Source organism: Macrotis lagotis, chromosome 1 (genome assembly GCF_037893015.1).
Source record: "Macrotis lagotis isolate mMagLag1 chromosome 1, bilby.v1.9.chrom.fasta, whole genome shotgun sequence".
Lineage (NCBI taxonomy): Eukaryota > Metazoa > Chordata > Mammalia > Peramelemorphia > Peramelidae > Macrotis > Macrotis lagotis.
Genome location: NC_133658.1, coordinates 375,595,477 through 375,620,739, shown reverse-complemented (window position 1 = coordinate 375,620,739; position 25,263 = coordinate 375,595,477). Strand labels below are relative to the sequence as shown.

At 32.4% G+C, this 25,263-nt stretch overlaps 1 protein-coding gene across 2 annotated transcripts in view; it reads left to right on the top strand.

The window, feature by feature from the left end:
- DOCK2 (dedicator of cytokinesis 2) overlaps positions 1-25,263 on the top strand; it is a 535,580-nt gene that overhangs the window by 258,438 nt on the left and 251,879 nt on the right. For both annotated transcript variants that reach the window (XM_074212450.1, XM_074212449.1), the window contains exon 27: positions 13,320-13,415. In XM_074212450.1, the coding sequence (XP_074068551.1) occupies positions 13,320-13,415 (96 nt within the window). The remainder of the gene's footprint in view (positions 1-13,319; positions 13,416-25,263) is intronic.

Below are 25,263 nucleotides of genomic sequence, written 5' to 3'. Positions count from 1 at the left end.
ACTTGGATACTTTGAAAGTTCTATGAAGAAGAAAGAGATTCTATTAAAAGTGAATAAAATGAATTATTTTAGTTGAAATAGGAAAAGTTTATAGTAAGACTATTTTAAATATTAAAAAATAATCAAGCATAGCTGCTATATTGAAATATTCTTACCATGAATGCAGCATAATGCAGAAATCTGTACTTTAATTTTAAGAAATAAAGAATCACTGAAGAGGAAAGTTTCAATTCAACAAATTAGTTTTATTCATTTTCATTACTAATATTCCCTTCATTTTTAATCAGTACATGTTTTTCTTGAGTATTTACTAGGTTTCAGGCACAGTGTTAGGCACTGGGGAGGGGTATAAAGATGAAAAGGAAATAGTCCCTGACTTCTGGGGGCTTATGTTGTGTCAGAGGAGATACCACGAGTATACACATTAAGTATAAACAATATGCAATAAGAATACTCAAAAGAAATGCTAGATAACAATTTTTGAGGGAGCACTCCAAGCAGTGGAGAAATTGGGAAAGGCCCTTGAGAAGAGTTTTAGGGAGAACACACTTATTGTTGTTTTCTTTTTCCTTATCTTCCTACTATGCTGTCATCTTCAACCATCATCCCTTTCATTTGAAAGGCAACAATTTTTGAAGCCTGGCTGATGCATTCAGAAACTATTTTTTTCTTTTTTTTCCATTTAGTCACATTCACTGAAGACTTGGGAATTTTTCCTTCTAATCTGGGCATGGGATTCATTTTGTCACATGAGTGACAAAAACACTCAAGATTTTTTCCTTCTTTTTTAATTAATAAAGTTTGTTTTGATACACAGTACAAAACTTCGGTTTATTGGCATTTGAATTCTTTATATTGCCCTTGAGCAGCTAGATGATACAATAGATTGTTGCTCCTGGAGTCAAGAAGATTTATTTTTGTGAGGTCAAATCTGTTCTCAGGCACATATTAGCCAAGTGACCTTGGGTAAGTCATTTCACCCTGTTTGCCTGAGTTTTCTCATCTGTGAAATGAGCAAGGAAGAAAATGGCATGCCTTCTATTGGGGAGGTGGGGGGAGGGAAGCAAGATTAGGGGAAAAAATTGTAAAACTCAAAATAAATAAAATCTTTCTAAAAAAACACTATAAAGCCTTAAATAAATAATAAACTATAGTAAGATGATGGGGAGATAGTCTTGAATCTATGAAGACTCCAAGTTTCAGCTCTGATAACCTAACTGTGTGACCTGGAACAACTCACTGAACTTCTTAATGGTCTAGACAAATATTTAAGACAAAGGTTCTTAATGTGTATACACGTATGTATGTGTGTATTTTGGCAATCTGGTGAAATTTAAAGACCCTTTCTCATGTCTTAAAATGAGTAAAAAACCAGGATTGCAAACCAATTATATTGAATTACAGTTAGAAGATGAAATGAGAGAACATGTTGAATACTTTGCAAATCTGAAAGTGTTATATAAATACTAGCTATCATTTAAAAAATATCATAGACCCCATGGTAAGCATTTCTTTCAGACTATAAGAGAAGCAGAGTTATTGACCTATATTTAAGTAGAGGAAACTTCTTGATCTTTGAGGTTTCCTCTATCAATGAAATCACAGGTCCAAACCCTAATCCCATTCTAATTATTATTATTTTAAAATTTTATTTATTTAAGGCAATGGGATTGAGTGACTTGCCCAGGGTAAGACAGCTAGGTAATTATTGAATATCTGAGGCCATATTTGAACTCAGGTCCTCCTAACTCCAGGGCCAGTGTTCTATCCATCGCACCACCTAACTGCCCCCCCCATTTCTAATTATTCATTTCATTATTTCATTTCCATAATGTAAAGATTACTAGGAGGGAAACAGCATATCTAAGTGAGAAGGAACACTAAATTTTAAATTTATTTTTATTAATGATATTATTTGAGTTTTACAATTTTTCCCCCAATCTTACTTCCTTCCCCCCACTCCACCCCACGGAAAGCAATCTGTCAGTCTGTACTTTGTTTCCATGTTGTACATTGATTCAAATTGAGTGTGATGAGAGAGAAATCATATCCTTAAGGAAGAGACAAGAAGTCTAAGAGGTAACAAGATTAGACAATAAGATATCTGTTTTTTTCTAAATTAAAGGGAATAGTCCTTGAACTTTGTTCAAAGTCCATGGCTCTTGATCTGGATACAGATGGCACTCCCCTTTGCAGACATCCCAAAATTGTTCCTGATTGTTGCACTGATGGAACGAACAAGTTCATTAAGGTTGATCATCAACCCTGTGTTGCTGTTAGGGTGTACAGTGTTCTTCTGGTTCTGCTCATCTCACTCAGCATCAGTTCATGCAAATCCCTCCAAGCTTCCCTGAAATCCTGTCCCTCCTGTTTTCTAATAAAACAATAGTGTTCCATGACATACATATACCAGTTTGCTAAGCCATTCCCCAATTGAAGGACATTTACTTGATTTCCAATTTGAACACTGAATTATAGGGAAAGAAAGTTTTGAAACCAAATGCTGGGAGAAAAATATAAGACAGATGTTCCCTAAATTACAAGTATTCCTATTTTATATTGTTTCATATACATATATATATATATATATATATATATATGAAATTGACCAGTTTTATTGATTCATAAACTCTAGGAGAGTAGACAACAGGTCTAGTTCTATTTCTTATTGCTCCTCACTCCTAATGCAATTATAGCAATTATTTCATAAATATGTGTTGAATTGAAAAAAAAAAGAAAATGGCAAGCCACTTTAATATCTTTGCTGAGAAAATTCCAAATGAGGTCACAAAGAGTTGGAAATGACTGAAAAATGACTGAATTATATTATTCCTTGATAGACAAAAGAGGAGAAAAATATTTCTAGGCCTAATAGTATATGCAAGTTCATCATTCATTGGGTTTTTGTTTTTCATAATAAAATACAGGTTTTTGCTATACAAATTAATATTGGTGCTGGTTAGAAATACTGTTGTTCAATTGTGTCAGACTCTTCAAGACCCCATTTGGAATTTTCCTGGAATGGTTTACCATTTCCTTCTCTAGCTTATTTTACGGATGAGGAAACTGGAGCAGAGTTAGGTGACTTGCCCAGGGTCATACAGGGTAAGTGTCTGAGATCTGAACTCAGGAAGATGAGTCCTCCTGACTCCAGTCTTGGTACTTTATCCACTTTCCCACCTAGCCTCTCAGAAGTAGTGTAGCATAGTTAATAAAAGGAGGTGAATAATTCCAAGAAAGTACAAGTATTGCCTCTATTACAGTAGTCTTTGGTCTTAGGATCCTTTTATAATCTTGAAAATTATTTAGAAGTTCAAAGACCTTTTGTTTATATGAGTTATATCTGTCAGTATTTTCTATTTTAGAAATTAAAATATCATTTAAAAAACTATTAATTTATTAAAAAGAATAACAAATTCATTGCATGTTTAATAACATATTTTATTTTAAAATTACTTTATTTTCTAAAATTAAAAAATTAGTGAGGATTGGCATTCTTTCTCAAACTTTTGCACATCTCTTAAATGCCTGACTTAATAGAATGTAGTAGTCTCCTTTTATATGCTTTATTCAATCTGTTACACTATTTGTTTTTGTTGAAATATATGAAGAAAATCCAGTTTCTCACAGATATGTATTTTAGAAGGGAAGAATATTTTAATAGGTGAATAATGTCTTAGTATTATTGTAAAAATAATTTTGACCTCTCAGATTAATGAACGGGCCTTAAGAACTCCTAGAAGTCAATAGACCCACCTTAAGAACTACTTTTCATATATGTAGGCCCATAGAGAAATCACTTAACCTCTCAATGCCCCAGATAGTTGTCTGAAAATATATAAGTTACAAACAAGTTGCTTTTTACATCTATAGAGGGAATTTCTTAACTAGGAGTTCCTTAAACTGATGAAATTACTAAGGAGGTCATGTGCAATGCTTTTCATTTGAGTTTTGTTACTGTTTAAAGTTATCTTGATTTATGTACTTGTAGTAATGTTGTATATTGTTCTTTTCATATTATTTTCATTTTGCATCATTTCACACCAGTCTTCCATATTTCTTCTAATTTTTCACATTCATCATATTTCATAACACATTAACATTACATTTCATTAATATATCACAATCTGTTTAGCCATTCCTTTGAGCATATGGAGTGTTTCAAATTTTAAATAGTGTTAAAATGAATATTTTTGTATAGATAGGTGTTTTGTTGTTATTAATAATCTTTTGGAGGAATAAACCCAATAGTAGGATTGCTGGGCTTCATGTTAAAATTATTTTGTAGTATTATCATAATTGTTTCCCAAAGTGATTGGATTAATTCACAGCTCTGCCAGTAGTGACTTGTCTCTAAAAATTTTCCTTTTTTAAAAAAAAAAACATTTCCTCTAGTGTTGATTTGACTATCTTTTACCATCTTTGCCAATTTGTAAGGATGAGGCAATTTAGTCCAACTATTTCCATTAATAGTTCTTTGATCATTAGTAATTTTTGTTCTTTAGAAATCTTTAGTTTCTTTTTTTAAAAAATTGATTGTTTACATGTGTTGACCCTGGAAAATGGTATTTAATTTTATAGATATGTATCAGATAAATCAGTCAACCACCAAACATCTATTAAGTTTCTATTTTAGGCCAGACACTAAGGGTTCAGAATACAAAAAAATGATCAGAGATAATTCTTGTTCTCAAGGACTTACCTTCTAATGGGGAGAGACAATATGCAAACAACCACATATAAAGCAAGCTATATACAGGGAAAATAGGAAATAGTAGAGATGAGTCACTAGAGTAAAGAGAGATTGGGGAAAGCTTCCTATAGAAGGTGAGATTTTAGGGGGGATTTAAAAGAAATCAGGGAGGTCAATCGTCAAAGCAGAAGAAGGATAATATTTCTATTGGTGTTTTATGTCAGATTTTACTAAAGAAAACTTACAGTGGCTATTCTATATACATATTTTCCTCCTTATTTTAACTGTTTTTATTTTATTTATATAAAAGCTCTTTATTTGCATACAATTCTTAAAAGATGTTTTGGCATTATGGATGCATAACAAGGAAATTTCTTATAAAGGTGTGAGAGATATAAAATCCCATTCTCTATAAAGTTTTTCATGGTACTTTAAAAATATATATTTAGCTCATTTATCAGTTTTGAATTTATTTTGATCTATGGTGAAAGATGCTCATCTAAATCTGTTTTCTGCCAATCTATTGTCTATTTTTCCCAATAGTTCTTCTTACGTAAAGCATTTTTTCCCTAGTACTTTGTGTTTTTGAATTTATCAAAGACTACACTGTTATACATACTTCATACAAAGTCTTAACCCTGTGTCTGCCACATAGTAGGCATTTAATAAATACTTATTGAATTAAATAGTTATTCCATTGATGAACGTTTCTTTTTTATCTAGTTCTAGAGAGTTTTGATAATTTCTTTTTTCTTAATGTAATTTCACATCTGATAATGGCAATCTTTCATTTCTACTTTTTTCTTTATTTTCTTAAGGGAGAGAGGCTACACCTCTGATTCTATTTAATCATAGAAGGTTCAGCTGCATCATTCAATCAGACAGAAGGGTAAATTAACATGCCCTTAAACATCTTGAAACTTTGATTATTGGCTAAAAATAGATGATGCCAAGATTAGAAAAAAGGAAGATGATCAATGTTGGAGAGGTTCTGGGAGGATTTGGACATTGATGCATTGCTGGTGGAGTTTTGAACAGATCCAACCTTTCTGGAGATCAATATTTAACTATGCCCAAATAGCAATAAAACCCAGCAATTCCAATTCTAGGACTATATCCAGAAGAAATTGTAAAACAAATGGAAAAAGTGCTTCATGTTTCAAAATATTCATAGCAGCCCTTTTTTGTAGTGACAAAGAATTGGAAATCAAGGGGATGCCCATCAATTGGGGAATGGCTAAACAAGTTATGGCACATGAATACTATGGAATATTCTTGTTCTATAAGAAACACTAAATGGTTAGACTCTAGAGAAGCAAGGAATGACTTATGGGATCCAATACTTAGCAAAGGGGTTAGAGCTAAGAGGACAATTTACATATCAACATTATGAGATGAACAACCTTTATGGAAGCAACCCCTCTCAGCAGTCCAGAGAGCTAGGACAACTGTATTTGACAGATTATGGTCATATTATTATCCCCAGCCAGAGGAAGAAAAGCAAAACAAAACAAAATACACAGGAAAAAAAACCCTACCGAATCTGATGAACACTTTATAAAAATTATCTCTTTCGTATCTCTTTCCTTTAATCTTAATCCCTCATGCCACAACCTACTAATTTTTAAACATGTTTAACAAAATATGCATATGAAATGCTAACCTGACCATTCCCAACTGAGGAAAGGGACTAGGAAGGGAAGGTGGAAGGAAACTTTGTAACTTGGAAATATACATGTACAAATGGATGAAAATAAATTTTAAAAAAATAGATGATCCCATGCAGACTACATCTCATAGTAGGCTGAAAGAATCGGACTTACTTTTGTATTGTGTATTAAAACACTAAGTCACTGAGGACAAAGTAGTCACATGGAGGCAACAAAATTTCAGAAAGGATGACCAAGTCGTTGTGGTAGAAAAAATGTCTAAATCAAAATTACTCGAAAGGCATGAGTCTTCAGAGTATATGGAGAACAGCACTTATTAGGAAGTTAGGTGGTATAGTGTATAGAGCAGTGGACTCAGAGTCAGGTAGACCTGGGTTCAAATATTACCTCAAACACTTAGGAATTATCTTAGGACAAATCATTTAACTTCTATCTGTCACAGATATTTTTCTTTAGGGACCTATTTGTGTCCCCCAAATTTGCAAGAATTGTTTTTGTAACATCTGCCTTTGCTATATCTGCTTACTTAAAGGCTTTTTTTGAAAAAGCAAATTAGGCTTTGCAGATTAGGTCAGTCAACCTGGCAATTAGAATTGAGGTTTGAATAAGGTTTTTGGTCTCTCAAATAAGTTGTTATTAGTTACTTGCTTTTATAGGATATCTTTTTAGTAATATGATTGATTCAGCATTAAATATATTGATTAATTTAGATGATATCATTATTTTTGTAATATTGACAGTATACCATTGAACATAGAATGTCTATGCATAATTATGTCTTTCCCTATTTATACAAAAATAATTTTGTAATTGTATTTATACAAGAGTGCTGATCTTATTTTTTTATTATTTTTTTGAATTTTACAATTTTTCCTCCAATCTCGCTCTCCTCCCCCCATCCTCCACAGAAGACAATCTTTAACATTGTTGCTATGCTATACACTGATCAAAATTGAATGTGTTGAGAGGAAAATAAAAACATATCCTTAAGGAAAATATAAGGGGAAATTAAATATAAAATAGCAAAATTACATAATAAGATACCTTTTGTTAAAAAAATTAAAGGAAATAATCTTTGATCTTTGTTTAAACTCCACAATTCTTTCTTCGGATACAGATGGCATTCTCCATAACAGATACCCTAAAATGGTCCCTGAATGTTGCACTGATGAAATGAACAAGTCCATTAAGGTTGCAGATCACAGACATTTAATTTGTTTATTTGCATTTTTTCTTTTTCTTCTTCCTGGTTTTTATTAGGACTATAGAGAAATAGATTTTTTATGAATGTATTTTGTATCTTACTGTATTTTTAGACCATTTACCATTTTCTTTCATTTTTGTTGATTTCTGCAATTTGCAATATGAACTATTTTGTTTTCAGTAGAGATTTGTACATCCTCTTTGCCATTAATTACTTTCTTAATTGTTCTTATAGTCAGAATTTCTAGTACTATATAAAATAATGATGGTAATATTGGCCTCCTTACTTCATTCTTGATGTTATTGGGAAAGCTTCCAGTATTTTTCCATTACTCTCCAGTAATGGTAACCCTTGATTTTAGATAAATTATTTTGATCATATTAAGGAAAAGTTCTTTCATTCCTATGTCTGCTAATGTGGTTAATGTAAATGAAAGATGCATTTATTGAAACTTTTTTTCTACTTGACACAAATAGGCAGTTTTTGTTTTTAATAAGATTTATTTTGTTAATTGTATTTCAAATCTAGAGGCATTCATTTATTCTGGATATAAATCTAGCTTTTTCTAAAAGGAATACATTTTGGGATAAGAGTCTATTATATATTTGCTAGCATTTGATCTAAATTTTTGTATCAATATTCATTAGAAATATCCATTCTTAGGGGTACCTGGGTTCAAATGAGATCTCAGACACTTAATAATTACCTAGCTGTGTGGCCTTGGGCAAGCCACTTAACCCTGTTTGCCTTGCAAAAACCTAAAAAAAAAATTAATTCTTTTCCCCTGCTTTATTACCTCCTATTCTGAAAATCAGGTATGTGTTTTTCTTATAGGAAAAATTTGATAGTACCTTCTTTCTCAATTTGAAGTAGTTTGTATAGCACAAGGATTGTTAATTTTTTAAATGTTTGCTGGAATTCATTTGAAGATCTATCTGGAATTTGAAGCTTTTTCCTTTGAGATTTCATTTATGGCTTTGCATAATTTCTGTTTCTGAGATGAGATCATATATTTCTTATTTTACTAATTTTATTTTTGTGACTGTTCATTTCATTTCTATTTTGGTTTGTAGCTATATGATTTGGTATATTATTTTTTATTTTATTTTATTTTTATTTATTTTCATCCACATGCACTTGCATATTTTTAAGTTACAAAATTTCTTTCCACCCTCCCTTTCCAGTCCCCCTCTCCTCAGTGGCAAACAGTCAGGTTAGCATTGTACATACATATTTTGATAAATATGTTTATAGATTAGTTATTTGCAGAATGAGAAATTAGGATTAAGGGAAACATACGTAAGAAATAATTTTTATGAAGTGTTCATCAGCTTCTAAAGGGTTTGTATGTGTGTGTGTATGTGTGTGTTTGTTTGTTTTGTATTTTGTTTTGTATTTTGTTTTGTTTTTCTTCCTCTGGATGGGTATAACATAGTCCATAGTCGATCTAATACAGTTGTCCTAACTGCACATATTTTTAAAATAATTAAAAATCCTATTTCTATTTTTTCCCATATATTTTTATTTAAAGTTTTTTCTTTCTTTTTTTCTTTTCTTTAAAAATGAAATTAATTGATAATCATCATTTAATTTCTTTTCAAAAATAGCTCTTTGGTTTCAATACTTTTGGATTCAATAGATTCAGTAATTTTGTTTATTGTTGACTTATCTTGATTTTAATTTTTAATAACTTTTAGGTTCATTTTAGGGTTTTTGATTCATTGGTTTTCTTTAATTGTATGATTAGTTCATTCATTCTCCCCCAGTAGTGATATATATGTATATATATATATATATATATATATATATATATATATATATATTTATACATACATTCCTAAGAATTGCTTTAGTTGTATACCATGTATTTTGGTATACTGTCTTCTTATAATTATCCTCTAATATAATTTGTTGTTTCTACAATTAAGTCTTTTATCCAGTTACCCTTTTAGGGTGTTTTTGTCCCTTATTGTAGCTTTATCAAGATTATGATTTTTCTCTTGTTTGCAATTTTTACTTCCTTGTATTTTCTTAGGGATATATTTAAGATTTCCATCTTTCTGCATTAACTTGTAAGTTCTTCATTCCATAATATGTGACCAATTTTTGTGTTAGTCCCATGGGAATCTGAAAAATTTGCATATTCCTTAAAATTCCCATTTGTAAGTTTCCCTGGTTCCACAAGTTTTTTCCCAGCATTCTGTCAAATTGCATAATTTCATCTTAAAACTTTTTCCTATAGGAGTTATCAGACTTTGAATTGTAATATTAAAATAATAATTTCCTATACTTTTATCTAGGCTTTAAATAATGCTAGTGTTAACTTGAAGATCTTAGTTGTTATATTATCAAGTACACATGTTTAATATTGATATTTAATTTTAATATTGATATTATTTAATTACTGTAGTGCTTTTAATCATAAAGTAATATACCCTGTTGGGGTTTTTTTGTTGTTACTGTCTCATAAAATATCATGAATGTAACTCCTTGTCTTTGAAAAAAATTAATCTAAACATGATGCCTTAATTTTTACTCTGAGTCTGTATTTTAGGTGAGTTTCTTGCAAGTAGCAAATCACTGAATTTTATTTTCAAATCCATTCTCTAACTTGCCTTATTTTTATTATTGTCTTCAATCAGTTAATATTTCATTATATATATTTATTGTAATAATACTTTTTATCAACACAAAGTATTATAATAATTTTGATTTTTTAACAGACCATTTTTACTCCTATTTATACCAGTCACCCCTCTGATCTGTTATTCTGCTACAAAATAATAATATCCCTTCTCTCATCTTAATATCTAACCAATATAAATCTAGTTAATCTATTTTTATAATTTTTAACATTAGAAAAATGCCTTCCTTTACTTAATCTTAGTACTTATCTTTGATTACACTTCATTTTAGTTTCTAGAATCTAAGAAATCATATTTCAGTCCTTTCTATCTTCTCCAATTTCCATTTAGTCCACCTTATGATTTGTTTTTGTTATGTCTTTTCAACAGATTCTTTCTTAAAACTCCTGGTCTTTTTATTTTACATGTAACTTAACAGCCTCAGTAGTTATCATTTCATTATAATATGGAAATGTTGAATTAGTCTTTACTCATTATTTGAATGAAAGCTTATATTTTGTTTTAACTGTTATTATATTTCAGGTCCTTGGTTAATTTGCATGTCTAATCCCTTCCAAGTCTTGTATTTCTCAGCCCCCCCTCATCCATTACACTCTCCTCAATTTTTTTCTGTTCTTTTTGAATCATATTTTTTCATGTTGAAATATTTTTAGTTTTGTAGAATAGCTACTTTGGGAATACAGGACAATTTTCAATCATTTTTCATATCATAGTCTATGTAAGTAATTTTTTTCTTGTCTGCTACTAAGAGTCTTTCTTTGATACTGAATCTCTGAAATTTGTCTACTACATTTCTTTTGAATTAAATCTGAAGTGCTATCCTATGGATAACCCATGAATTCTTCTGATTTGTATTTTTTGTTTTCATCAATTTCAGTGAAATTTTTTTTATACATTTTGAAATATGGCATTAACACTTTGTTTTTTTTAATTCTCTAGAAGATTATTAATTCTCAAGTTGTTTATTCAACCTTTCTCCTCTATTTCTACTGAATTGGTTTATAAAAATCCAAAGATTTCAAGTTTACCCTTTTAAAAAAGTTTGCTCTATTTCATCTTCTTCTATCTTTGCTTTATCCTAAATGACTGTTTTATGAATGCCCAATGCTTCATTAATATTTTCCACCATCTTTTCTGTTATCAATTCTTAAGTTCTTCATGAATTATTCCTTTCAATAGTCCTGGTACCAGTCTTATAGATTTCAGTATTTCTGCTGTATATCTTATTGCCATTCTAAACCCACCAAGAAAGCCTAATGCTATATGTCTTCTGTCTTCAAATAGTGAAGCTGTTGTAGTATTTTTCTTTCCTTCTGAACATTTTTCTTCACTTAAATTTACTCTATCTTAGCTATTTATTACATTATAGTCTTATTTTTACTACATGTTTATTTTGTTAATTTTCTTTTTAAAACAATTCAATACAATAGCCCCTCCTCAACAAGCATCATTTAAAAATTCACTCTACAAGGAACATTTTCCAAACAGTAATATTATGTGTTGTTAATAGAAATATTGTGCCCATTGATTTTGATAGAATGCTATTAATTTTGGACATTATAATTTAATACTTTGATTTCCTTTCCATATCAATTTCATTCACATAAATATAATCATTGTGCATGTTTGTCTTTCTCCTTTGATTTCTTCACTGTATCATCTGTATTCCCATATTTTTGAATTATTCTTATTTAGTATTCCTCATTGAATATAGTACACAGTTTGTTTAGCCATTTACCAAAAATAAGTTACATATTTTATTTCCAGCTTAAAAAAGCACAGCACAATGAATACTCTTATGAATATTTTTGTATACATGTCTATTTTTCCTGCAAAAATTTTCCTGTCAGTATTTGTCTTTTTTTTTGTTCTTTTAAAATAAATATCCCATTCTAGTTTTTTAAATGTTCAGGAGCACTTGAGTTTGGTCAAGGTCGCTCACATCACTATCCAGCCATAACTTCTTGTTCTTCACTTTGGTGTTTGTCCTTGAAAGGTTTATTCATAACAAGTGCTGTTTCTAGTATTATGAACAAATTCTATTTGAAAATATGCTTTGTGATTGAATTCTTTGACCAAAATTCCATCATTTTGTGGGGCAATCTACTTATTCAGGACAAGCTCTTCTCTATTTAGCTAGGGCAATCCTCAGACAATCATTTACTAAGACTTCTTGAACAGAGATTGAAAACCCTAATGGAACATTAGTATCCACAGAATTTAAAAGACCCAGAGGGAGGCCTTCAATGAGTTAGGCAGATGCTCTGTGGATGATTTAGGATAGGACATGGACAAAAATTGAATAAAATGAAAAATGTGGGTGAGCTGCAATGTATCCCATTGGAAGTAGTGTTCACATCAATGAGATTATTCTGTACTGAAGTCACTGCTTGTCAAATATCCAAATGAGGGAGTGCATTTTTTTTCCTGGATATTGTTGTTCAAGAAAGCAGCATTACAGCATAATTGATAGAGTTGGCATTGAGCAGAGAAATCTTAGGTACAAGTCCTGCCATGTATAGCTACTGGCTATGTAACCCTTGGTATAACAGTTAACCTCTTAATGTTCTAGAAAATCCCTAAGTCTATAGTTTTCAGGAAAGGTACTGCCCTATATGGATTCAAATACTTTGCCATATCAAATACATCAAAATAAGTCCCAATCCTTATTTTCTTTCATATTTTTTATTGTCTAATAAACTTGTGATCCTTTAGATTTGTCTCCCATTTGAATGATTCATCTAATAACCAGTAACATTGATTTTTAATTCATCTTTTTTTTATATCAGTTCATTCCAAGTATACTTTTCTTTCCCCTTCCCACCTTACAATTCTATTTTATCACAAAGAAAAAGTGCCACAGTACTAACAGCATATAACTACCACTTCTTATGAAGACTGATTGTATTCTTTATAAAAACTACTGCAGTATGCCAAATTTCAACATTGTTTGGGAGATCCTTTCTTAAATTATGTCTTTTCTACCAATTATATCATGAGTAGAATTTTAGGTTCTACTCAGATTTTATACAAATTTAAATTTAAAAAAGAAATTTAATGATTATGTAGCTCTGATTTTTATATAGGTGCCTATCTCTGTGTTACAGGCCTCCACTTACCATCATATCCAAGAAATCATGGTTCAACTGCTTCGCACAGTGAATAGGACAGTCATCACCATGGGGCGTGACCACAGTCTGATTGTGAGTAGTATTTCCTTTCTGTTCAGATGCCTCAGGATCTTGCCTGGAGTCTGTTTCTGAAATCCTTTGATGAAATATGGATGAGCCAAAAACCCAATTCAAGACTTAGCTATAATACCCAATACAGGCCTTATCTCACAGGTCATGGTAGTGAACTCATGGTAAATTTGGTGATTACAAGGAAGGTTCAAGGACATGAATTATTTGTCCATTTTTATCAGGAGATCCAAGGAATTGGACCAATTCTTTGGTGAGGGTGGACAAACACAGGATAGCTTTTACTGAGAAGTGGTTAGAGCTTTCCAATATAGGATCATCAACTGTATCTGCTTTGACTTCATAGTGAAGTCAGTGCCTACTTTCACTGTGCCATGTAAGGGTTAGTTGTTTTTTCAGAAAATGTGTTTTGTCTGTTTATATAAAGTTCCTCATAGACTTGGCTCCTTTATATGATTGACTGGGTAGGACAAGATTTCTACCAAGAAATACATGATTTTCCTCTGAGATAGGAATACCTGATCCTTTGGTAAGTCATTGGTCTGGTTCTTCTATACTTCCCCTTTCTATACGTGCAAGTTTTGTCCCTAATTTCTCAGATGTCATCCCATTTACTTTAACATCTTAAGGTATCCCCAACTTACACAATAACTCCTGTACCTCACTATTTCATCATCTCTAACCAGCAGTATATTAGATTTGGAGCCAATGTAGCACATTAAAAAAGATATAAAGTATCTCCACTCATTTGCTTATGCTCAGACCCTTGCATGAGCAGAGTTTAAAGGTCTTATGAAATGGTTCTCAGAATTTTTTTTATAAGCATACCATACTGAGGCAATCCATCACAGAAATGGCTTCTCCATAGTAGGAATATGCTAAATGTCTTTGTTCTCATCTATCTACCTGGCCTTGTATATCTAATTATATCTCTTTAAAATATATACTGTTAGAGAGGGAAGATAACATGGAGGGCAATAAAGAGATAGTAATTATAACTTTGAATGTGAATGGGTTGAACTCTCCCTTAAAACTTAAGAGAATAGCAGAGTGGATCAAAAACCAGAATCCTACAATGTGCTGCTTACAATAAACTCATTTGAAGCAGAGAAATACATATAGAGTAAAGGTAAAAGATTGGAGCAAAATGTATTTTGCTTCACCTGAAGTAAAAAATACAGGGATAGTAATCCTTATCTCAGACAAAGCAGCTGCAGAAATAGTGTTAAAAGAGTTAAGGAAGGAAACTATATCCTCCTCAAAGGTACTATAGACAACAAAGTGATTTCAATACTGAATATGTATGCACCCAATAGATAGCATCCAAATTCTTAGAGGAGAAGCTGAAAGAACAACAGGAAGACATAGACAGCAATGCTCTATAGTGAGAGAGCTCAACCTCCCTCTCTTAGATTTTGATAAATCATAAAATATATGCTGTTTGAAATCTGTAAACATACCTTAGAGATAATTTTTATGAACATCACTTCTTTTACTTTTCCATGATGTAAAGGAATGGCAATCAATTCATGTGGTCAATTGATAAATTGCAGGTTCTCTATACTGTATCCTTCCAATTCCTTTTCAAGCTATTGATTGAATTGGTACATTGCAGTCTATCACTTTCCCTCAGCTACATAGATAAGCTAGCAAAGAAAATGCTAATGTGAACCATTAGTGTATTCCTTCAAGGACTCAAGGATTATCTTTATTGGGGAGGAAGGAGAAAGAAAGGAAGAAGGATTTGAACAATATACATGCTGATTATACTCTACTTTTAAAGTACTAAAAAAAATAAAATAAAAGTACTAAGTGACTTTGTGGTTTCTTTTAATCCTTCTTTACTACCAGCAGAGGTCTCTGCCAAGCATTGCTAAAGTATGTGCTGTGCTCATATAGTACATTGATTCTTTTCTCTGGTCCTCAGTCTTCTCCAACTTTGCTGATATATTGCTTGAGACTGTGTGGGCTTGAGCCTTTGACTTTTTTGAGGAAAAGTGGAGTTCCTTCATTTGGGTGCCTGTTCTTTATACTAGAGCATTTTGGCAAGGTGCTATGTAGTCTGGGTTCTACTGACTTTTAGATGAGGAACAAAATATTGTATTTGCATCATAGTAGAGTGACAAGAGCTTTGTATTTATCATCAAGTGACGTCCCTAATGTAGTAATTACTACCTATAAAGTCTCTAATTTTTCTGAGCCTCAGTTTGTTCACTTGTAAAGTGAATAGGTTAAACTCAGTAATTTCTAAGGTTCCTTTCACTTCTATAACTCATGATTCTTTGAGCATTCCTTTCTCTTGTTTTCTCTAAAGAATGAAAATATATACTTAGTGTGTAGGGATAAACATGGGGCAGCGACTGAAAAGAAAAGAAAGAGATGGTGGGAAATTTTGTATTCTGATTTACATAGGTCCTAGAATTTAGATCTAGAAAGAACTCTACTTTTTTCCAGAGAAGGAAAGGGGTCAGCTCCTTATAAATGTTTTATTTTCATTTCTGTATTTGTTTCCCAGCATCTATAATACCTAATAAGTATGCAGTAGTCCTTAGAATAGAAATAGCTTCACCATGTAAAAGAAAATAATGGTGGAAAGTTAATTACTATACAGTCAGAGATCACTTTCAGCTTGGGATGTCCCAATTTAATTTTGAATTGAAATTGGAAGAGGAGGAGAAACCTTCATTCTCAGATCACTTTTAATTTTCCAGATGTGATTTTATTGGTTATTTACCATTACTTAGAAATATTGTTATTTATGGCAAACATTGGACAAGTCTGATGGTCTGAAAAGCTCAGAAAGACTTGATTATGTCTTGTGGTAGATAGCTGCTTTGTGTTGATATTCTGGAGGATTAATTATGACATTTTCATTATACCTTTAAGAGTGGAAACATTGTTATAAAAAAATCGTAGGCATTATAGTCACATGACTTACAGCACCTATTGAGTTCCCTTGTTTCCTACTGTGCGTTGTAATTATCATTTGCTGGAAATAACCACTGCTAATTTTTCTGGAGATTGCCTGCCTGCACAGTTATTTTCTTTTTTGATGTTGATAGACGAATCTCAAATAGCTTTCCCCTAGAGCTCTCACATCATTAGGGTCTTTCTTTCTTTTGCCTTTCCCATCACCTGTAAGGTTAAACTAAGATCCCTTAAGAGTAATACACACAGTGAGATCAGTGAAAGCAAAGACTTTTTTTGACTTTTTTTTTGTATTCCCAGCATTTAGGAAAATGACAGACACATAGTGGGTACTTAAAATGCTAATTGACTGACTGATTACTATCCAAAACCATTGTCAAGCAGTCAGCATAGATACAGCTCTATGGTTCTTAGAGAATTGGGTTCTAGTCTCAGTTCTACTCTTAGCTTTGTGACCTTGAGCAAGATGATTTGTTTCATTGGGACTCAATTTCCTCATCTGTAAAATGGGAGAGGGGATGAATTGTGAAGTTTCTTCTAAGTTTTAATATTACATGATTCTAAGTGGCCATATGCATATCTTGAATTCCTTATGCCTATGGGTAACCTTTCTTTTCTTTTACTTCCTCTGCCTTAGTTGACTAGCAACAATAACTATCAGTTCCTATTTCTATAGCACTCAAAGGTTTATAAAGTGATTTTTTGCCCACAAAAATCTTGCAAAGTAGAGAAGATGTATTATTTTTCCAATTCTATAGATGAAGAAACTGAGGCTAAAGATAGATACAATGCAAAGGAAATTTCCTAGACCTTAAAAATGGTACTGGGGTATTACTGCACATTCCACTTAGTCCACCATTTTGTCTCATTTATGAACAGTAAATAATAAAAATTTAGGTGACAACTATTTTACTAAATTTTTTAAGTTCCCTGTTCCTATTTCCTGCTTCTTATCATGAAGACAGTTTAGTTCTAGACAGTGATCCCACAGTGACTATGTAGTAACTGCCTGCCTGAGTAACAAACAGGGTATTTATTTTGCAGAAGGTTTTTGGAAGGATCAAGTCATTTTGGCTTGAAATGGGGCCTAGCTTTTATTTTTGGTGGTAAAAATAAGCCTCTGGGTGATATATTTTGCTTTTAATTACCCCCAATTTTGCACAGAGTGTTCTATTGTGTGATTAAAAAAAGGTAAATGCAGATGGCATTGTGCCTGCTGTAGCAATTCATAGCAGTTTGTTAAGGGAAAAAAGTTGAAACAAGCCTGGTCCCCTGCTGTTTCAGCACCCAGCAATGCTGAAGACTCCAGAAAAGGTTTGAACCCTTGGAGGTAGTTAGGATTGCCAAATCATTCATGCAGAAGTCTCTGACTTCACTTCCTGTTCTCAGGGTAAAAAAGATTGGAAATAACAACTCTCTAACTCTGCTCCATGTGGGTTTCTCTGCTAAAAACCTCAAGATGAAGTCCATATTCAATCACATCAGATAGTCATTAAACTCTTACTAATGTGCTAGGCCTTGTCCAAGTTGCTAACGGAAGGCAAAGAGCAATAAGACAACATAAGTACCATCAAGAAATTCACATTCTAGCTGTGGAGATAACACAGGCACAGGAATAACTGTGGATTCAGAAGAGTAGATACTTGGATGATAATAACAAATAACATTAGTATAATGTTTTAATGTTTGCATGCACCTTCTTTAAAATAACCCTGTGAGGTAGGGATTGCAACTATTAATATACTGACTTTAAAGATGAGGGAATGAAGGCACAGGTAAATGAAATAACTTGCTCAGTAGCAACTAGTAAAAGTCAGAGCCAGCATCTGAACTCCTATGACTACAAGACCAATGCTCTTTCCATTATACCATATCATCTTCCAGGAAAGGTTTTGTAGAGGAGTATTGAGCTTTGTCTTGAATAAGGGCAGTATTTAAATATTGATTAAATTTAGAGAGGGAATTCCAAGCAAAAGAAAAAGCCTAAGCAAATACATAGAGAGAGCCAAGGAAGTATAGGGGTTATTCAAGAAAGACTTGAGAAATGCATATTTACTAGGTTTTTGAGTGGGAATAATGGTAAAGAAGTCTAGAAAATTAGGTTACAAACATATTGTAAAGGGCCTTGAATGCCATCCTGAAGATTTTTGTTTATTATATAAATGAAAAGATGGTTTTAATAACTTAATATTTTAATAACTTAACATTTAATGACCTAATTTTCTAATTATTTCACTAGTTCTATGCAAAACAACCAAATCAGAAAAGACTCAATTTATAAAGATGGCTTACTAGATTGACATTTTCATTCCCCATTCCTCCATGCCTATCAATGCCTTGTTGTTAGATGGACAACAAATGTAGCAAATGATAACAAGAGAATAAAGAAAAAAATAACTTTGGAAGAAATCAGAATTTTAATATAGTGTCTCATTTTGAGTGAGAAGACTTAAAATAGATCATGCCTTCTTCCTCTAAGTAGAAAGGTAGGAGATCATATGTTTACAATGAGGCATGCATTATAAAATGGCTAATGTGTTGGTTTGCTTTAATTCATTATACTTGTTTATTTAGCATTTAATATAGTACCTAGCACATAGTAGATACTTAATAAATGATTTTTCTCTGACCACTATAAGAAAAGGTTGTATTGTATGGAGGGGCAAATCTAATCATTCAGAAGTAACAGGGATCTGAAAGTGTATACATTAAGAAAATATTTAATGAAATGGAGAAAATAGAGAGAATTTAAGCATATATAAATGAAATAATGCATCTTAGACCTAAAAATGGTGCTATCACACACTTAGATACTAATTAATAAGCATAGCAAACACATATACCCAAAATAATATATGGAACACACAAGGAACACAAACATAATTCTCCCTTGCCATCTGCTGTCTCTTGAGCAGACATTTGCTAAATATAGACAGAAATTTAGCCACCCCTTATCAATGACAATGATAATGTTCTTATTGATGATAATGATGATAAGTTTTTACATATGTCAATAATGTACAATCTGTGAATTTTAGGGTCAGAAAGTGATCATGAACTCTGGCACTAAAGAAGCTTGAATTAACTCATTTTGACTTTATGACCTACCATCATTGTTATTATGTAAATAGTATACATTAGATTTTCAAGGTCTTCAGTCAGGGAATGGAAAAGAGAAAAAGACCAAGTTTACCACAAATATTACTATAAAATATTATTATATCAAAGGAATAGAATTGCATTGAATCCTAATGACATTATCTTTAAGTCTCCTAGCACATTTTGACTTTTGAAGCAGTTCTGGAAAGATCTAATTTTAAGATGATAATTTTAAATGTTTTCTTAAAGTTTAGTTTCAGCAGTGTTCTCTCTCCTGTTTATTGTCTCCACATTATGAGGCAGATATTTTACCTGTCCTTGACTTATTCTACAAGCAAAGGCATTGAGCGTCCAGTATTAGAACAGGAAGAAGTCTTAGAGGTCATTTCATGTAGTTATATAATTTTACAAACAGGGAAAATAAAGACCCAGAGTAGAGAAGTAATATTTCCAAGGTCACACAACTAGTTAGTAAGAGAGAGTTCAGATTAGAATACAGATCCCCTGCCTCTCAGTCCTGTGAGCTTGCCACTACATCAAACTTTCTTGAAAATAATACTAGTTGACATTTCTATAGTAACTCACAACAAAACTATGAGCTAGGTGGTATCATTACATTTTACAGATGGAGAAATTGAGACTCACAAAGATGAAATAACAACTAATATTCATGTAGAAATAAAATCAAATGCACCCTTGCTCCAAAACTCCATGTTACTATAATGGTACCACCATCATTCTTGTCATCCGAATTAACAATTCAATAGTCATCTTTACCTCATCATTCTTTGTTATCCCAAACATTCAATTAGTTGACAAATCTTGTTATGTTTCCATGACATCTCTGGTGTCAGTCATCTTATTTCCATCCACACAGTCACCATTCTAGTTTAGAATCCCATCATCTCTCACATGGACTCTTATAGTGCTTTCCAAACTGATGTCCTTGTGTTAAATCTCTCCCCACTCTAATCTATCTTCTGCAAGGTTGCCAAAGGAGTTTTTCCCAAAGCATGAGTCAGACTCTATTATTGCTCTACTAACTAAATTCTAATGACATTTTGGAGAATAAAATATTTTCTTTTTCTCATTCTTTAAAAATTATATTTTGTATAAATTTTATGAAATATATTTGCAATTATTAGGTAGTGCTACAAATACAAATTGGCAGAGTATCCCCCAAAATTTTAGAGAACTGAAGTGATTTGATCATGGAATAACAACTTACATTTATATCAATAATATTTATGTAGATGACCAATAAGTTGAATATTGAACACCTTTTTATGAACCAGTCAACAAGTTTTCTTGAAGTACCTGGTATCTGCCAATCACTGAAAAAGTGAGCTAGAGGAAGAAAAAAGCAAATAAAAAATAGTTTCTGCCTTCAAGGAGAAAAATAATACTAGTTGACACTTCTACAGTAACTCACAACAAAACTATGAGCTAGGTATTGTCATTACATTTTACAGATAGAGAAACTGAGAGTCACAAAAATGAAATAACAATTAACATTCATAGAAAAATAAATTCAAATCCATCCTTGCTCCAAAACTCCATGTTACTATAATGGGTACCATGATCATTCTTGTAACCTAAATTAACACTCTAATTGTCATCTTTACCTCATCATTCTTTGTTACTTCACACATTCAATTAGTTGACAAACCTTGGTATATTTCCATGACATTTCTGGTATCAGTCACCTTATTGCCATTCACACTTCAGATCCCGTAGTCATTCACACTTCAGATCCCATCATCTCTCATACGAAATCTTATCATGGTCTCCAAACTATTGTTTGTACCCACTGTGCCTATAAATACAATATTTGCTAAATCAATATAGGATAATTTTGTGGAGAATCACTAGCAACTTTAGGGTACAGGAAAAGTGTCTTGTAGAAGGTGACATTTGAGGTGAGCTCTAAATAAAACTAAGGATTTCAAGAGAACTGGGGGAGGTGACCAGACAGGAAAGATCATTCCACACATCAGTCTAAGCAAAAAGACATGAGGAAAGAAAATAGGATATCACACATTAAGAATAGCAATGAGGCCAGCTTGACTGTGCTCTAGGTGCCTGAAGGGTAGTGATAATGGATTAAGGCTGGAAAGATAGGTTGGGTTCATATAGTAAAGAGCTAAGCTCATGCCTAAATGCTATGGTGAATGAAGAAAATGGGCTTGAGATGCTGTTATGTGTTTGAAAGGGGCTGAACACTGGAATGTTTATTTCCATGAGGAGTCAGAGGCAGGTTGCTTTAGCAGTTTCTGGAGATCTTGAGTTCTAATCTTCTTATACTACTTGCTTACTGGAGCTGCCAACACCCAGAAGCCTTTCTTGCCTTCAATATCAGTTTTGTTTATGTTTCATAGTCTCTTTTACAGCCCTGATTTATACTATTGAATGAATTTGTGAAGTAAAATTAAGCTGTTATCTCAGCTGGGCTGTGAACAGAATCCCATGAGAGACAGACAGGGCACCATATGTTTAATATAGACCCTGGAACCCAGACAGGAAGGGAAAAAATCATGCAATAGAAACATCATTCCTTCTGATTATAACTGAGGGATTGAACTGGCCAACAAAATCACTATGGGAGCAGGGAGAACTGTGGAGCATCTGGTTAGTGAATATCATGGATTCTGTAATCCTACCAACACTTTGATATGAAAGAAAGAAATCCCATAAAGTCATGCTTTGACATATATTTCAACATTTCTAGACTCTGAAACCAAGAAAACAGCTGGAGATTAAGACTATAGAGTCCAATGTGTCCAAAGCATGATTGCCCCTCCTTAGAGCTCTAGTCTGGACTGGGTCGGAGACATAGCTATAATAAGGACCTATCATTAGTCAGCAAGTATGTTTAAGCAACTATGACAATTTTACTTTTAAAAACTAAATAACAATTATAAGTAGGATCATAAATGCAAAGCAGGAGTAGATTTCAGAAATAATTTGGACCACTCTCATTTTATAGATGAGGAAACTGAGACCCAGTGTATTTAAGTCACCTGAGGTCATTTAGGAGGTGTCAGAGCTGTGATTTCAATGAGGTCTGCAGATTTTCCATCTATGCAAGTTTTCTTAAGAATTTACTAAGCATTTCACATATACTGTTTCTTTTTTTCCTATGACAATTAAATGAAGTAAACTTCTGATAAATGGCAGAATAAAATATTGCCTCCAAGTCAAGTTCTACTCTTAGCACATCAATAAATGAGCAAATTAAGTAATATGAACAATTCCTCACATGCTCATTTCTTCAGTAAAACAATACAAGAAAAGCTGAAGCCTTGTTGCTTCCATGACTCTGATCTTCTTGTGCCTATTCTCTTTCCTCCCCATGTCTTCCTCTCCATACTTGGCTTACAGGTGGAAGAAGACATTCTGCACATTTTTACTCTTAAACCCTAGGAGGTGCAGAGTGAGATTGAGAATGAAGAATCATGGAATCTGGAGGCAGACTCGGCTGGGTTCATTCAAATCTATCATCAAACACTTGTTAGCTGTATGACCCTGTGAAAGTTAGCTAAAATCTCTATGTCTTTGTTATCTCTTCTGAAAAAATGAAGGAATTGAACTCAGTGGCCTTTAAAGTTTCTTCCAGCTCTAAATCTTACATCTATCATCCAACCACTCTTCTGATGTATTTCCCCAGGAGTAGAAATGTACAATGTACAATGGAAGCTTCATCATAGATTCTATCTGAATATGGAGACTTTAACTGAGCATGTGCCACATTTCTCTAGGTTACTTTCTACCCCAAGGGAAGGAAAGTCATTGTTGTCAAAGGTATCTGGCACTAAGGATAAGAGACAGAATGCACAAGCTTAAAGATGAATTCCTTACTTTGGTATAGATATGGGTTGAGAAAAAGAGCATGCATTTAGTTTAGACTCACTGACTCTGAATGCAAGTCTCCTTCTACCCCACCATGCTGCCTTTGTCATGAGTTAACTTTTCTGGCAATGGGGCACAACAGAATGCATTCCTTAAAGCAGAGGTGATCAAAAGAGCTAAAAGGTTGGACATCTCTGCCTTAAGGAGAAAGAGGGAAGAACTTGGTAGAAGTTCATATTTATAATAGTAGTTGGATTAGCTATGAGTGGGATTAAAGCTTTTTGTACTCCATAAACCTCAATTTTGAGAAAAAAAAGAATGAAAAGTTTTTAACTTGATAGAGAATATTATAAAAGATAAAAATATGTAGCATTAATTATACAAAATTATTTAAAACCAAAATCAATAACAAAGCCAATGAACCTACAATAGAAGAGAAACTAGTCATTTGGAAAATTATCTTTGTATCAAGCATCTTGGATATCAATCTTATCACTTTAATATTTAAGGAATTAACACAAATTTATAAGATTAAGATCTATTCTACAATGTATGTGTTCAGAGGATCTGAACCAAATCATTTTTTAAAGAAAAACACAATTAAGAAACATGAAAAAGTTCCAAATTGCTAATTATAAATGAAATGCAAATTAAAATAGCTCTGAGGTTTCACCTCCCACCTATGAAACAGAGATAATAAAATATCAAAATAGGTCAATGCAAAAGGAGTTGCAGGAAAACACTAATACAAGTGCTGATGAAGTCATGAATTGGTTTGACCACTCTATTAATACCCTTTGCAGCACAGTAACCTAACAATTGTGCAAATATGCCTATGTCAATGACAGGAAGAAAAGGCTTTATATATAGAATGTGTTTAGAGCATCGCTCAAAAAACCCCCAACAATTAGAAGCAGTATATAGCCTTTGATTGGAGATAAGTTCTGTTGTATTATATGAATATAATGGAACATTATTGTTTCATATGGATCAATGAATATGATGAACTAGAAAACAATGGGAAGCCCCATATGAACTGATTCAAAGCAAGAAAATGGAACCAGTAGATTTATAAATATAATGACCATAATGAAACAAATGAAGCAACATATTAAAGACCAAAAGGCTCAGATTTGCTACACATTTTCTTCTTCTTCTTGGCATAGAAGTGTGGAATAATAGATGAAGGACAGAAATTCTTAATCTCGTGTTTGTGTGTGTGTGTGTGTGTGTGTGTGTGTGTGTGTGTTGTGGATCCCTTTGGCAGCCTGGTAAAACCTATGACCAATCAATGAATATTTTTAAATGCATATACTAAGATATTTAAGAAACTGATTATATTGAAACAAATTATCAAAAGATTAAAAAAACACTAAGTTCATAGATAACTCTTGGTTCAGAATGACAAATTTACTGCCAATTTTAGTCACTTTCTCAGATGGTTTTGCTTTTTCAGGTTTTGCTATCCTTATTATTGTTACAAAAGAGGATTCCATAGAGGAGAATATTAGGACATTTGAGCATAAAAACAATGAATTTATAAATATTATACAGCAACCAAAGAAGTGAATTGCTTTTATGATATGAGTAGAGGTTGGGCAAGATGACCTTTGGTGAACTCTTGAACTCTCAATTCTATATTCTTATGACTACTATATGTTAAAAATTGATGACAAAGTCAGGATTGGACTCTAGATCTTATGACTTCTAGCTCAAACTAGGCATCTCTCCCTCAAAATAGTTCTTACCTTTGACATCATAACTGCAAGGGATTATTTTTCCTTTTAGATCAATTTAACAAATACTTATTGTGCTCCTATTATGTGCAAGATAATGGGCTAGATCCTGCAGAGGAAACAAAAACAGAGTACCACAAAATCCCAGACTCTAAATTTCTGGTCTAAAACAACTTCCAATCCACTACTAAACTTTGTCATCTTGCGATAATGAAATAAAACTTTCGAATCCACTAACA